The following is a 17132-nucleotide window of genomic DNA, read 5'->3' as shown; positions in this document are numbered from 1 at the left end:
AGGGGAGACATTTTGGCTCCTTTAGAGTTTGGGGAAGATTCTATATCTAACATGCTATCATCTTACGGTACATATTCATGTCCCTGGGATATATTCAAATTCCACTTACTCTATTTCTTAATTTAAACGAAGAATAGTGGCAGCCATTTTTTTGCGAAGTCAAACAAGAAAAAGTCTATCCTCTTTACACATCTATAAATACATTATGTGTTACCTCTCTCGGAAGCAAAAGCCCCCGTTGTTGCAGACGGATTCGAGGACAAATAAATCTTAGAGTCTGCTGCTATTTCGAACTTCTCCTTCAAGCAATTCCACATTACATGTACTATATATAAAGAGAGGGGAGGAGGGAAGGATTTCCTTTTTCTTAGTATTGGGTCACCCCCTAAGGCAAATCTAATGGCAAGTTTGACCAATAGACATGTCATATGAGTGGGTCGAGTCGGGTCGAGTCGGGTCGAGTTTGGGTGGGTCAAAAATGATCCGATCAAAATTGACTTATTTAAACTCATATATTTAACGAAATACAAATTTAACGAATCATACCTAGCCAGACCCAGACCCAATTTACACCCAATAGAACCCAGGCTCCAATTTTAGTAATTTTTCGTCTTAAATATGAAAAGTAGCTTATTGAAATTTGTTTAACCAAATTAAAATAATTAACAAATTTGAAATTACAAAACTTTGACGGATCAAACTACTCACGTGATTAAGTATACATTGTTTTTGTCGCGACGTCACCTCCCGCGGTGCATCACCAAGGGGTTCGGCTAATGGATTATTAAGTCTAGGCCTAACTCGGGCTCTCCCAAGCCCTTACCAATTCGCGACTTAAGGTTTAAGTTCTTAACATGCAAATCATTTCAATTAGGAGTCGCCACTAATCTATTTTTTGGTGGGTCGATTAGAAACCCAAGTAAAGTATCGGGAGAATTACTTTACTCCTACGAACCAGAGATTATGGATTCGAGGACTTGGTTACACTAGATTACTCTAATGCCATTTCGGTATCTTTTCTATTTTATTTCAAAAAAAATATTTGCAGGCAACTTGGATTGATTTTAAATCTATCTACTAACATGCGAGGTGATCATGCAGGTGCGCACTTATTAATGAAACACCCAATAAAGCAAAGCAATAAATAAATCGCAAGGACGGGAAGAACATACTCACCTTGGAGCAACGAAAGCATCTGCAATGCTAGTTAGAAAATCACATCAACAACCTTAATATGATTTCTAATTAACACGTAATTCCACTCAATGCATTTTTTGGAATTTTCTCTTATTTAGTGGAAATTAAACTATATGCAATGCATACTACTAATCTAACATGACACGCGACATACGATTTACGTAAATGTCCTAACTCTAATGATGATTAAAAGGACTATCTCTAATATGGCACGCAATGAACCTAGACATGAATTTCTAATGACGAGCAAAATTAATATGTAACTATTCTAGCATGACGCACAATTTCATGAACCAAACATGCAATAATGACATGCAAACAATGACACATGGCAAGTTATGAATGACATGACAAGATGACATGCAAGCATGATGCAATCTAAACTATATGACACGCAGATGATATTTTTTGTAATTTTCTATGAAATTCGAAATTAATTAAATTCTCCAACATGCAATCTACCTTTAAAATCATCTACTTCAATAATATCTAATCTGTTTGGATTTTTTTATATGGAAAGACAATCAATTCAAATCAAACAAAGATAGAAAGAAATCATATCCACATCAAACATGGCATCAAATCACACAATATATTATCAATATCCATATAGTTTTGGAAATAGATTGACGAATCGTATCCTGGGCACGAGGATTGGATTGACCAATTTTTGTAGAATCGCGAATCATATCTCGGGCGGAAAATCGGATTGACGATTTTCCGTGCAATCGCGAATCATATCTCGGGCGGGAGATCGGATTGACGACCATAGCACATTATGAAATTAGGAAATAATTCCTAATTTAAATCTACCTGAGGATTTCATGGATATGAATAATATTCGAAAATTCAAACAATACTGCAATTTCACAAATTAGGCAACAAAATATACGAAAATCGAATTAATGAAGATTCTTTCATAATTCGCAATATCACTTGGATAGCGTTTCCAAATTCCAACTTGATGGGATGGCCCGGATTGCTGTAGCCGACAGTGGTGTTCGCGGTGGTGCTCGATGATCACTGACCAGCTTCACAAATCCTGCAAAGATAGAAGACCAAGGCTCTGCCCCTACTGCTGGTATGGCTTGGGTTGAGAGCAGATCACCGGTGGGGTCTTGGGTCGCAGCCAGAGGGGAACACCACCATTAGGTCAGAGAAAACAGCAACGGGGTCGATCGGTGCAGGGCTCACTTCGACCAGGAACTAGCTCGGATTGGTGCAGGTGGCTCGGGACAGCAGGGACGGCACAGATCGGCGTTGACAGGGCTGGTGGGACAACGGCACGGCAACAGCACAGCAGCTACGACGGTGTCGTGAAAGAACAAAGAAGAGAAATCAAGCACGGTGGTGATGCTGTCCGCGAAAGGCACAAGGCGACGCTGTCCGAGGAAACCAGGAGTCGACGAGAGAGAACTCCAAGGATTGTCTCTCGATATTGCTACGTTCGAAGTGTGGGGGTCTCACATTGGCGTTTTGCGTGATGTGGAGAACATGCGTTGAGCCAGTGAAGTGTCACTTGAGAAGAGACTTTCTCCTCCCTCTCCCTTTTGTCTTTTCTCTGGCTTTTTTCTCTTCTTCACGTTCTCTCTGAACGTGTCTCTCGATTGTGGCCGTGGATTTCAATTTTGTGGCCTTCCCCCCTTGTCTTGTGAAAGAGCCCCTCTACTTGTATTCTCTTTTCTAGTATCCGCCAATATTCTAGATATCGTGGGGCCACCTTCAAGAATATCACAGTTTCCTTCTTTCCTTTTGCTTATTTCCCTATTGGACCGTGCATATATACACGCCCAAATACTCCCCTCTTGGCCGAATCTCTTTCTTCCTTTCCTTCAATGTTGACCGAATTTTCCCAAAATCCACAGAATTGATTTAACCATGTACGCACATATACTCGAAAGATTATCTCTGATTTTTTATCGGCCATGCGATATCTAAATCTTGATAATTTAATATCTTTATTGTCTCGAATTTTTATCAGATTTTCCTGACTTGACGCACGTGATTTTAGCCACCGCGGGCTTAGTCCCTTGAAGCTCAAACCATTCACTCGAGTTCATCTGCCGCCGGTTCAATGCAAATGCGACTATATGAGCCTAAATACTAATTCAAATGCTCCTAATCTATATGCAATTTAACTAATTTTTTTATCTAGGGACCGGGATCGATCCCTAACTTTTTATGAACGAACGACTAACTGGATCGCCAAAATTTAGGTGTTAACAGTTTTTAACGAAACTTTAACATTTTGTGCTAATTAACAAATTTGAAATTACAAAAATTTGACGGATCAAACTACTCATGTGATTAAGTAAGCATTGTTCATGATCCATTTTGTCACCTCTAATGATAAGTCATGGGATGGCGCAAGAACATGACAAGAAGACACCTTCATCCAAGTTGGAGATCTAACGGCTATTCTGCGGGGAATGATCGAGGCAATGTTTAAATAACCTAAACTAACGAGTCCACAAAAATTAATTTTAGTGTAATTGGTGATGGGTTGGACAACGAACCTGTATGTCTTTTTCCTTCTAGTCGAGCATAAATGGACGCGAAGCATCCTCACCGATCTGTTGACCAAGCCAAACAATGGAATGGATATTCCGATGGAAATTCTGTGGAAATAGCCCAAACATTCCTTAATCCAAATAGCTTCCTCAAAGCCAGTGGTTCGTCATCTTTCAGCGACTCGACGACTATAAGCAAGAAAAGCATCGAGAGGGAGCCGTGGAGATACTCGCGCCACCGTTTTCTTCTTGTTGAAAATTGGAACCACGTGAAACTCAAGTAGAGTCATGGGCTGTTTTTGCAGTAGAGGTCGCGAGAAGGCGAAAGCCGAGCTGCCCACTGCGATCCCCCCTCAACCACCCATTTATGAGGCCGGATCTGCCAAGAAGAGTGGCATCGGCAGAGACGGCGGCATGGCTATTCTTGCTGGTGCAGGCGCTGCCGTAGTGGCCACCGCTGCAGTGGCCACGGTTTTGGACAGTACTGATGGTGGCGGAGGCGGCGGTACAGATGAAGGAGCTTCTCGTAATGGAGGAGGTTGCTGTCGATGGTGCGGCGGCGGAGGGTGTGGGGTAGGGGGCACGGGGGGAGGGTGCGGGGGAGGAGGGATGCGGCGGCGGTTGCGGGGGTTGAACGTCTCTGTTTGTTGCCGTAAACGATACATGTATTTTATGCTTTCATGCTGGACAGATAAGCATGCAACGAGTGGTCTATATTATTTGTAGAATATGCAATAACTTATCCGGTTATCTTGAAGTTTTATGCTGTATCAAATATACCTGGAAAAAAAAAAATTTGTTCATGTTCATGCAATGGATTAGGGATGAGCTTTGACTTTTTGGCCTCTGATACCTTCTTCTTTTGAGGTTCTATAGTCTGTCATTCGGGCCTAATGTTATAGAGAGCTAAACTTTAATAAAACAAAATCTCTTTCAATTTTTAACTTGGGGCAGTTTTATGATTCGTCGAGAAACGGATTCTTGAATCGTATGGGCCGTAATTTCTCCTTTTTCTATTCATCTACAAAATATTATAACACACAAAATAGTATGCTGCTCGTGGCGATGACTGGCACCAATTGTTGGAAAGCCTCTTCCATTGGCCCATTCGTGACATTCTCGCTCGTTGAGATCCGGCCGTACTTTTCTCTGTATTATTGTAATCCGCCTAGTCGTGATGAGCTTATTGTCGCTGCGATTCAAGATGGCTATCTTTGATGATAACCTTGTGTAACCTCTAATGGGACCATACAAGGCTTGTTGTAATCCTGCTCTGCATAGTGGAAGTTTTTGACTGAGTCTGGTCCGTGGTGGTTTTTCCCTGTTGTGGTTTGCCCGTTAAAATCTTGGGCGTCCCATTCTATATTGTCCCATCTTCCATTACATTATAGTAATGCTTATTTTGCTCATTTAATCACACAAAGATGGGAGGGAAAGGATCTAATTGCACGATAAAGAGAATCAGAGACATGCTAGAACATTTTACAAGACTTTAGGGATTAGTAGTGCCTTTATCTCAAATTTTAATATCGTTATCATTATTTAGTTGCGCCGGTAAGCTTCAAATTCCAGAATGATGCTTTTACTAGCTAGTCTGACGAACATCCTGGTGGAACACTCGGGTAAGTTATGTTGAAAAAGTTCGGTATGCCCAGGTCTGACATGTTATATTTATAATGTGATCCCACATTTAGGGATATAGTTTTTGAAATTAAAACTTATCCATTGGGTTTGACCCACGTTTTCTCTTTTAAGTGACGGTTATCCACATGCGGTTTTTCCACTGTTCGTACCCCTTCGGTGACAACCGCCCTCTTCGGTAACCGCCTTGATGGGAAGCGGTTTATAAAGATGAACGTTCATTCTATAAGGGTAGACACAAGGTCTAACGCAAACCCTCTCATTCGGTAATACACCATCAGTATGCGAGGGGATTGGGTTAGTAAAGTGCGCCCGTAATCGCTGTCAAATTAACGTCGAACTACCGTGGATTTCCAAGGAACGTAAAGTTGAACAATGGCTGGAGGTCGGTTTATTTTTGATCCTTTTTCCGCATTTGATTCTAATTGTGCTTGAATTTTGTTCTTCTATGCATGATTAGAATCCTTCAGTTTTAGTCTCACATTTGGTATCAGAGCATGATTAGTGCCTCTGCCTTGTTCTTGTTGAATTTTTGGTGTATTTTTCGGGGCTTTTTGAGATGAATAGTAATTCGGCATTTTGGGGCTAAGAGGGAAATCGCCGATTCCGGCCAAATTCCGGCGACCCACCGCTCGACTTCGGACCGGCACGGTCGCACCGCCACGGAGAAGAATAGCCCTAAGTTAATCTGGCATATCGGTAATCGCCGGAGGCTGTTTGAGCGGCGGAAGTTGCGGGTTAGGGTTTGTGCGTTTTGACGGAATTTTGCTTGATTCGAGCCAATTTCTTGGTTGTTTTCGCCGAATTTTGGGTCCATGTGGTCGTGCCGACGTGGTCTCCGAAACCCATGAATTATTTTTGGTGTAATATGGGTTACCGGAGGAGACCCATTCGGTCGAAGGTGCGGCGGAACGGCGAAGAACGTCGAAAAATGGCTTCTGTTCGCGCGGAGGAAGAAGGCGCGTGGCCCCACGCGCGCAACCGCCGGCGCGTGGTCTCCACGCGCAAGCAACCGCAGCGCTGTGCGGCCCGGGCCGCGCGCAGCTTGCAAAGCGGGTGCGCCGCACGCGCCCGCTGGGTAAAGAAGGCGCGTGCGCGCCACGCGCCCGCATAGATAGCGCGCGCGTGCCGCGCACGCGCCCGGGAACTGCACCAATCCACCCCGGCCGGCCACAGCCAATCCACCAGAGACCAATAATATTTTGAATTGTTTAATTTTTTTTTCTTTCTACCTAGGCCCGGCCACCGGCGGCCGGCCACAGCCCAGGGCCGGCGAGGGCGAGGCGGCTCGCCGTCGGTCATGACGAGGTCGGCCTCGCCCAGATCGGGCGAGGCCGTCGCGACCCACGGCGAGGTCGGCCTCGCTCAGATCTGGCGAGGCCGAGCCTCGCCGTCGCGACCACGGCGAGGCCGGCCGCCGTGGGTCATGACGGCGAGGCTCGGCCTCGCCGATCCGGGCGAGGCCGTCGCGACCCACGGCAAGGTCGGCCTCGCCTAGATCTCGGCGAGGCCGAGCCTCGCCGTCGCAACCCACCTGGCGAGGTTGGCTTCGCCGTGGGTCGAGACGGCGAGGCTCGGCCTCGCCGATCCGGGCGAGGCCGACCTCGCCATGACCGACGGCGAGCCGCCTCGCCCGGCGGCGAGGGTCCGGCCCTCGCCCTCGCCGGCAGGGGACCCTCGCCTCCGCCGGCGGCCGGCGAGGGCCGTGACGCCCTCGCCGGCCCTGGGCTGTGGCCGGTCGCCGGTCGGGCCCGGCCACAACCCAAGAAGAGCAACACAAAAAGAAGAAAAGAAAAAAAAGAAAAAGAAGAAAAAAAACTGATTCTCAAAATTGTGCCGAGAAACAAGAAGCAACTTTTTTTTACTTCTTGTTTCTCTTCCAAAACTGTTTCTCGGCACAAATATTTGAAAAAATGTGCCCGGGAACAAAAAGTTTACCAAACGCATTTCTGTTCCCAAACTATTTCTGGGAACAAAAGAACATAAATTTTCACTGTTTGGCACTTTACCAAACAGGCCTTTAAAAAACTAGAGGTATGAAAGCGGACATGAGATGAAAAGTGAAATATGTTTTTGTGATTCTACCATAATATTCTCCTTTTTTATGTTTTCTTTTGAATGGTTAATACATCACGTTATCAAATACAAATTACAGGTGCTTTAACATATGATTAGTTTTTATTTTTATTTTAAAGTCATTGGTACCCATGGTTCATGAAACTTTATATAGAAAGATTCGAAAGAAAAACAACATAAGGGAAAGTTTATAAGGTTTCTATAAATTGGTTCATAGAGGTTAAAAAAAGGAGTTTTGAAAGATTTAAAATGGGTTCCAAATGTATGGCTTTGAAACTTGCACACGGTAGTGTCACAAAACGTACAATGCAATAATTCATCGTAATAATCGGTCTAAAATTTAGTGGTGACCAGGTGATGGGATGGAGAAAGTACATGACAACATGACACCTTCATCCGAGTTCGAGAATCAAACGGTGTACTGCCTGGTATGATAAGATCAAAGCAATGTTAAGATAATGTTCTAAACAAACGGGTCCACAAAAACTTAATTTTTAGTGTCATTGATGATAGCTTAGACAACCGACCAGTCCATTTTTCTAAGAGTCAACCCACGACCCACAAGTTTCGGCTAGTCCCAGAGTCCTGCGCATCTATTATATGGTAGAAAGCAGACAGGAAATTCCCATGGAGTTTTGTCTACAGAAGCAAGAAAAGGCTGAAAACGCCGGTCCGAAGAATTCGTCAAGGAGGATATTTTTTGAGCTTTGGATTGGTCAAGTTGGAATAAGTATTCTCTAAAAATAACCCATTCTCCCTCTGACTTTCCTTGATTCAAATTGCTTCGACGAAGCCGTTTGTTCTTCACCTTTCAGCAACGCTATGGTTATAAAACATGAACAGAATTGAGAGAGAGCCATGAAGAAAGTCGTGCCGCCGTATTCTTCTAATTGGGCGATTGGAACGACGTGAAATCTAATTGAAGTCAGGGGCTGCGTTTGCAGCAGAGGTCGTGAGAAGACGAAAACCAAGCCACCCGCTGCTGCCCCCCGCTCGGTGGCCCATTCATCATTCCAGATCTGCCAAAGAGAGAGGAGTCAATAGAGACGGCGGCATGGCCACGATTGTTCACGGCACTGGCCGTGGCGGTGGCGGTGCTAGCGGCGGTTGCGGCAGAGGAACTGGTGGTTGCGGAGGGTGCGGCGGATGTGGTGGCTGAATCTTTCCGTTTGTCGCCGTAACCGACAAGAGGAAGTATAATTCTATTTGCATCACATTTGACCGCCTCAATTATTTCCCTACTTTTGTACTCGGAAGTGAGAAAACTATTATATAACTTTAGACCACATAGATCAAACTCATCTGATCCACATGAATAATAATTCATATGTTTCTGGCCCGTATGATTTATGGATTATGCAAAAACTTATTGAAACTTCATTGATTGCTTCCACGTTTTATGTCACTTGAAGTGAATCTAAAAAAGAAAAACTAAATATGTTCATCCAACAAATTGGGCATGGAATTTGGCTTTGTCATCACTTAATACCTTCTTTCTAGGTTTTATAATCCGTCATTCGGGCCTGATGATACCCAGAGCTGGTCTTTAATAAAACAAAATCTCTCAAAACTTTCAACTTGGTATGGTTTTATGGTCTATTTAGGAATGAATTCTTGGATTGTAATGGATCGCAATTCCTCTTTTCGCATTCACATACAAAAGATCCGCTCCCCAAGAATACTTAAAATTACCATTTAGCATGAAACTTTTATCGGACATTCGATGAAGGTTCATGAAGTGAGGAGATTGTTTGTGTTGGTCGCTCCTCGCTTGGAGTGCGACCCACATATCTTAAACAGGAAAGGAAAGAAAAGAAGGTAAAAGATTGGTAGCTGATGCTCTTGAAGTGGCGAAAGCCACGTTGCTCACCAAGTTGGTCAAAGTATGGCACACTCATGCGGCCCGCGCAAGAGAAAAGGCAAGAGTTGAGAGACAGCAGAGCAAAACTGGACGGACAGAAGCCATTTTGAGAGAAAAGTGAGCTCGTGCGAAGGAAAAAAAAGCGAGAGGAAGAGAAGGAAAACGGAAGAACCGCGAATGTGTGGCCCTGTCCATCAAGAATCGGCTTGCGATTTCAATGACGAAATTCTAGTATGTTGTCCATGGCGATGTGTGCTACATGTTGACCGGCGCCTATCATTAGGAAACCTCTTCATCCATGCATTTTCGACATTCTCGCTCGGTGAGATCTCATCACGCTTTTCTCTATATTATTGCAATCCACCTAGACATGATGAACTTATTGTTGCTGTGTTCTACGACAGTTATCTTGATGATATGCTGTGTTGTGTAACCACCAGTGGGACTGGAGAAGGACTGCTGTAATCTTGCTCTGCATCGAGGAAAAGTTTTTCGCGAGCTTTGTGGTTTTCCTCTAGTTGCGGTATGCACGTTAAAGTTTCGTTTGCCCATTTTGCATTGTCTGGTTGTCTGTTGCATTATAGTAATGCTTGTTGTGCTCATTTAATCACACAAGGAGGAGCGAAGAAATTTGCTGGTGTTAAATAATTTCCGTTGTGCATGGTGTGACGCAGTTACTAGAAGGTCTTTCCCCTCTTGCCCAGGGATCATCCTCCGCCCTCGTCGGATTGGGTCGTCACAATTTCAGAATGTTCAATTTGAATCATAACTACTCAATCACTTGTAGATATATGAGCCTATCGCCGTAATTCCATTGGCGTGCCATAAGTTAGGAGGCTTCTCCACATGAGGTAGTAAATGCCAAAGACATAAGCTGGTCAGAGCTTTTTTTACGACATGACTTGAATTTGTGATTTCAGGGGAGACATTTTGGCTCCTTTAGAGTTTGGGGAAGATTCTATATCTAACATGCTATCATCTTACGGTACATATTCATGTCCCTGGGATATATTCAAATTCCACTTACTCTATTTCTTAATTTAAACGAAGAATAGTGGCAGCCATTTTTTTGCGAAGTCAAACAAGAAAAAGTCTATCCTCTTTACACATCTATAAATACATTATGTGTTACCTCTCTCGGAAGCAAAAGCCCCCGTTGTTGCAGACGGATTCGAGGACAAATAAATCTTAGAGTCTGCTGCTATTTCGAACTTCTCCTTCAAGCAATTCCACATTACATGTACTATATATAAAGAGAGGGGAGGAGGGAAGGATTTCCTTTTTCTTAGTATTGGGTCACCCCCTTAGGCAAATCTAGTGGCAAGTTTGACCAATAGACATGTCATATGAGTGGGTCGAGTCGGGTCGAGTCGGATCGAGTTTGGGTGGGTCAAAAATGATCCGATCAAAATTGACTTATTTAAACTCATATATTTAACGAAATACAAATTTAACGAATCATACCTAGCCAGACCCAGACCCAATTTACACCCAATAGAACCCAGGCTCCAATTTTAGTAATTTTTCGTCTTAAATATGAAAAGTAGCTTATTGAAATTTGTTTAACCAAATTAAAATAATTAACAAATTTGAAATTACAAAACTTTGACGGATCAAACTACTCACGTGATTAAGTATACATTGTTTTTGTCGCGACGTCACCTCCCGCGGTGCATCACCAAGGGGTTCGGCTAATGGATTATTAAGTCTAGGCCTAACTCGGGCCTCCCAAGCCCTTACCAATTCGCGACTTAAGGTTTAAGTTCTTAACATGCAAATCATTTCAATTAGGAGTCGCCACTAATCTATTTTTTGGTGGGTCGATTAGAAACCCAAGTAAAGTATCGGGAGAATTACTTTACTCCTACGAACCGAGATTATGGATTCGAGGACTTGGTTACACTAGATTACTCTAATGCCATTTCGGTATCTTTTCTATTTTATTTCAAAAAAAATATTTGCAGGCAACTTGGATTGATTTTAAATCTATCTACTAACATGCGAGGTGATCATGCAGGTGCGCACTTATTAATGAAACACCCAATAAAGCAAAGCAATAAATAAATCGCAAGGACGGGAAGAACATACTCACCTTGGAGCAACGAAAGCATCTGCAATGCTAGTTAGAAAATCACATCAACAACCTTAATATGATTTCTAATTAACACGTAATTCCACTCAATGCATTTTTTGGAATTTTCTCTTATTTAGTGGAAATTAAACTATATGCAATGCATACTACTAATCTAACATGACACGCGACATACGATTTACGTAAATGTCCTAACTCTAATGATGATTAAAAGGACTATCTCTAATATGGCACGCAATGAACCTAGACATGAATTTCTAATGACGAGCAAAATTAATATGTAACTATTCTAGCATGACGCACAATTTCATGAACCAAACATGCAATAATGACATGCAAACAATGACACATGGCAAGTTATGAATGACATGACAAGATGACATGCAAGCATGATGCAATCTAAACTATATGACACGCAGATGATATTTTTTGTAATTTTCTATGAAATTCGAAATTAATTAAATTCTCCAACATGCAATCTACCTTTAAAATCATCTACTTCAATAATATCTAATCTGTTTGGATTTTTTTATATGGAAAGACAATCAATTCAAATCAAACAAAGATAGAAAGAAATCATATCCACATCAAACATGGCATCAAATCACACAATATATTATCAATATCCATATAGTTTTGGAAATAGATTGACGAATCGTATCCTGGGCACGAGGATTGGATTGACCAATTTTTGTAGAATCGCGAATCATATCTCGGGCGGAAAATCGGATTGACGATTTTCCGTGCAATCGCGAATCATATCTCGGGCGGGAGATCGGATTGACGACCATAGCACATTATGAAATTAGGAAATAATTCCTAATTTAAATCTACCTGAGGATTTCATGGATATGAATAATATTCGAAAATTCAAACAATACTGCAATTTCACAAATTAGGCAACAAAATATACGAAAATCGAATTAATGAAGATTCTTTCATAATTCGCAATATCACTTGGATAGCGTTTCCAAATTCCAACTTGATGGGATGGCCCGGATTGCTGTAGCCGACAGTGGTGTTCGCGGTGGTGCTCGATGATCACTGACCAGCTTCACAAATCCTGCAAAGATAGAAGACCAAGGCTCTGCCCCTACTGCTGGTATGGCTTGGGTTGAGAGCAGATCACCGGTGGGGTCTTGGGTCGCAGCCAGAGGGGAACACCACCATTAGGTCAGAGAAAACAGCAACGGGGTCGATCGGTGCAGGGCTCACTTCGACCAGGAACTAGCTCGGATTGGTGCAGGTGGCTCGGGACAGCAGGGACGGCACAGATCGGCGTTGACAGGGCTGGTGGGACAACGGCACGGCAACAGCACAGCAGCTACGACGGTGTCGTGAAAGAACAAAGAAGAGAAATCAAGCACGGTGGTGATGCTGTCCGCGAAAGGCACAAGGCGACGCTGTCCGAGGAAACCAGGAGTCGACGAGAGAGAACTCCAAGGATTGTCTCTCGATATTGCTACGTTCGAAGTGTGGGGGGTCTCACATTGGCGTTTTGCGTGATGTGGAGAACATGCGTTGAGCCAGTGAAGTGTCACTTGAGAAGAGACTTTCTCCTCCCTCTCCCTTTTGTCTTTTCTCTGGCTTTTTTCTCTTCTTCACGTTCTCTCTGAACGTGTCTCTCGATTGTGGCCGTGGATTTCAATTTTGTGGCCTTCCCCCCTTGTCTTGTGAAAGAGCCCCTCTACTTGTATTCTCTTTTCTAGTATCCGCCAATATTCTAGATATCGTGGGGCCACCTTCAAGAATATCACAGTTTCCTTCTTTCCTTTTGCTTATTTCCCTATTGGACCGTGCATATATACACGCCCAAATACTCCCCTCTTGGCCGAATCTCTTTCTTCCTTTCCTTCAATGTTGACCGAATTTTCCCAAAATCCACAGAATTGATTTAACCATGTACGCACATATACTCGAAAGATTATCTCTGATTTTTTATCGGCCATGCGATATCTAAATCTTGATAATTTAATATCTTTATTGTCTCGAATTTTTATCAGATTTTCCTGACTTGACGCACGTGATTTTAGCCACCGCGGGCTTAGTCCCTTGAAGCTCAAACCATTCACTCGAGTTCATCTCGCCACGGTTCAATGCAAATGCGACTATATGAGCCTAAATACTAATTCAAATGCTCCTAATCTATATGCAATTTAACTAATTTTTTTATCTAGGGACCGGGATCGATCCCTAATTTTTTATGAACGAACGACTAACTGGATCGCCAAAATTTAGGTGTTAACAGTTTTTAACGAAACTTTAACATTTTGTGCTAATTAACAAATTTGAAATTACAAAAATTTGACGGATCAAACTACTCATGTGATTAAGTAAGCATTGTTCATGATCCATTTTGTCACCTCTAATGATAAGTCATGGGATGGCGCAAGAACATGACAAGAAGACACCTTCATCCAAGTTGGAGATCTAACGGCTATTCTGCGGGGAATGATCGAGGCAATGTTTAAATAACCTAAACTAACGAGTCCACAAAAATTAATTTTAGTGTAATTGGTGATGGGTTGGACAACGAACCTGTATGTCTTTTTCCTTCTAGTCGAGCATAAATGGACGCGAAGCATCCTCACCGATCTGTTGACCAAGCCAAACAATGGAATGGATATTCCGATGGAAATTCTGTGGAAATAGCCCAAACATTCCTTAATCCAAATAGCTTCCTCAAAGCCAGTGGTTCGTCATCTTTCAGCGACTCGACGACTATAAGCAAGAAAAGCATCGAGAGGGAGCCGTGGAGATACTCGCGCCACCGTTTTCTTCTTGTTGAAAATTGGAACCACGTGAAACTCAAGTAGAGTCATGGGCTGTTTTTGCAGTAGAGGTCGCGAGAAGGCGAAAGCCGAGCTGCCCACTGCGATCCCCGCTCAACCACCCATTTATGAGGCCGGATCTGCCAAGAAGAGTGGCATCGGCAGAGACGGCGGCATGGCTATTCTTGCTGGTGCAGGCGCTGCCGTAGTGGCCACCGCTGCAGTGGCCACGGTTTTGGACAGTACTGATGGTGGCGGAGGCGGCGGTACAGATGAAGGAGCTTCTCGTAATGGAGGAGGTTGCTGTCGATGGTGCGGCGGCGGAGGGTGTGGGGTAGGGGGCACGGGGGGAGGGTGCGGGGGAGGAGGATGCGGCGGCGGTTGCGGGGGTTGAACGTCTCTGTTTGTTGCCGTAAACGATACATGTATTTTATGCTTTCATGCTGGACAGATAAGCATGCAACGAGTGGTCTATATTATTTGTAGAATATGCAATAACTTATCCGGTTATCTTGAAGTTTTATGCTGTATCAAATATACCTGGAAAAAAAAAAATTTGTTCATGTTCATGCAATGGATTAGGGATGAGCTTTGACTTTTTGGCCTCTGATACCTTCTTCTTTTGAGGTTCTATAGTCTGTCATTCGGGCCTAATGTTATAGAGAGCTAAACTTTAATAAAACAAAATCTCTTTCAATTTTTAACTTGGGGCAGTTTTATGATTCGTCGAGAAACGGATTCTTGAATCGTATGGGCCGTAATTTCTCCTTTTTCTATTCATCTACAAAATATTATAACACACAAAATAGTATGCTGCTCGTGGCGATGACTGGCACCAATTGTTGGAAAGCCTCTTCCATTGGCCCATTCGTGACATTCTCGCTCGTTGAGATCCGGCCGTACTTTTCTCTGTATTATTGTAATCAGCCTAGTCGTGATGAGCTTATTGTCGCTGCGATTCAAGATAGCTATCTTTGATGATAACCTTGTGTAACCTCTAATGGGACCATACAAGGCTTGTTGTAATCCTGCTCTGCATAGTGGAAGTTTTTGACTGAGTCTGGTCCGTGGTGGTTTTTCCCTGTTGTGGTTTGCCCGTTAAAATCTTGGGCGTCCCATTCTATATTGTCCCATCTTCCATTACATTATAGTAATGCTTATTTTGCTCATTTAATCACACAAAGATGGGAGGGAAAGGATCTAATTGCACGATAAAGAGAATCAGAGACATGCTAGAACATTTTACAAGACTTTAGGGATTAGTAGTGCCTTTATCTCAAATTTTAATATCGTTATCATTATTTAGTTGCGCCGGTAAGCTTCAAATTCCAGAATGATGTTTTTACTAGCTAGTCTGACGAACATCCTGGTGGAACACTCGGGTAAGTTATGTTGAAAAAGTTCGGTATGCCCAGGTCTGACATGTTATATTTATAATGTGATCCCACATTTAGGGATATAGTTTTTGAAATTAAAACTTATCCATTGGGTTTGACCCACGTTTTCTCTTTTAAGTGACGGTTATCCACATGCGGTTTTTCCACTGTTCGTACCCCTTCGGTGACAACCGCCCTCTTCGGTAACCGCCTTGATGGGAAGCGGTTTATAAAGATGAACGTTCATTCTATAAGGGTAGACACAAGGTCTAACGCAAACCCTCTCATTCGGTAATACACCATCAGTATGCGAGGGGATTGGGTTAGTAAAGTGCGCCCGTAATCGCTGTCAAATTAACGTCGAACTACCGTGGATTTCCAAGGAACGTAAAGTTGAACAATGGCTGGAGGTCAGTTTATTTTTGATCCTGTTTTCCGCATTTGATTCTAATTGTGCTTGAATTTTGTTCTTCTATGCATGATTAGAATCCTTCAGTTTTAGTCTCACATTTGGTATCAGAGCATGATTAGTGCCTCTGCCTTGTTCTTGTTGAATTTTTGGTGTATTTTTCGGGGCTTTTTGAGATGAATAGTAATTCGGCATTTTGGGGCTAAGAGGGAAATCGCCGATTCCGGCCAAATTCCGGCGACCCACCGCTCGACTTCGGACCGGCACGGTCGCACCGCCATGGAGAAGAATAGCCCTAAGTTAATCTGGCATATCGGTAATCGCCGGAGGCTGTTTGAGCGGCGGAAGTTGCGGGTTAGGGTTTGTGCGTTTTGACGGAATTTTGCTTGATTCGAGCCAATTTCTTGGTTGTTTTCGCCGAATTTTGGGTCCATGTGGTCGTGCCGACGTGGTCTCCGAAACCCATGAATTATTTTTGGTGTAATATGGGTTACCGGAGGAGACCCATTCGGTCGAAGGTGCGGCGGAACGGCGAAGAACGTCGAAAAATGGCTTCTGTTCGCGCGGAGGAAGAAGGCGCGTGGCCCCACGCGCGCGCAACCGCTGGCGCGTGGTCTCCACGCGCGCAACCGCAGCGCGTGCGGCCCATGGCGCCGCTGGGCAGCGGTGCGGGTGCGCCGCACGCGCCCGCGCGGTAAAGAAGGCGCGTGCGCGCCACGCGCCCGCGCATAGGGCGGCGCGCGTGCCGCGCACGCGCCCGGGAACCGCACCACCCTTTATTTTTACTCTTCTGCCCCCGCTTTTTACCCGTTATTACGATTATGCCCCTTGCCGAATTAAGTTTATTGTTTTGTCCCTCATGCATTTTATGAGTATTTTTTATGCATGAAATTAAATGTCCAGTGATCCATATATTTTAATTAATTGGGAAGTAGCCACAACATCTTTAATTAATTAAATTATATATTAAGAGCATTCGGATCACATTTGAAAATGGACATTGATTGTAATTAATCTTATTAATATGATGAATTTAATTCCACAGGAATTTTCATTATATTAATTTGATTAATTAGGTTGAAATATCATATTATTTTCTTAATTTACCCACAGGGATTAAGGAAAGGAATATAATATGATAGTTTCTTCAAGAAAAATTTATGAATCTATTTAAATTAAAAACTTAGCCCACATGCAGT

At 43.3% G+C, this 17132-nt stretch overlaps 2 protein-coding genes across 2 annotated transcripts; both read left to right on the top strand.

The window, feature by feature from the left end:
- Positions 1–3995: 3995 nt before the first annotated feature.
- Positions 3996–4433, top strand: LOC130138955 (uncharacterized). Its single transcript, XM_056314733.1, has one exon. It carries the CDS (start codon positions 3996–3998, stop codon positions 4431–4433), a length of 438 nt encoding a protein of 145 aa, XP_056170708.1.
- Positions 4434–14197: 9764 nt separating this feature from the next.
- LOC115692456 (glycine-rich cell wall structural protein 1-like) lies at positions 14198–14542 on the top strand. Its single transcript, XM_030619296.2, has one exon. It carries the CDS (start codon positions 14198–14200, stop codon positions 14540–14542), a length of 345 nt encoding a protein of 114 aa, XP_030475156.2.
- Positions 14543–17132: the final 2590 nt, after the last annotated feature.

This window comes from Syzygium oleosum, unplaced genomic scaffold (genome assembly GCF_021117445.2).
Source record: "Syzygium oleosum isolate NSW1041296 unplaced genomic scaffold, Sole_v2.1 Sole_v2.09, whole genome shotgun sequence".
NCBI lineage: Eukaryota > Viridiplantae > Streptophyta > Magnoliopsida > Myrtales > Myrtaceae > Syzygium > Syzygium oleosum.
The sequence above is the reverse complement of the archived record's forward strand: the minus strand, read 5'-3'. Positions and strand labels throughout refer to the sequence as shown.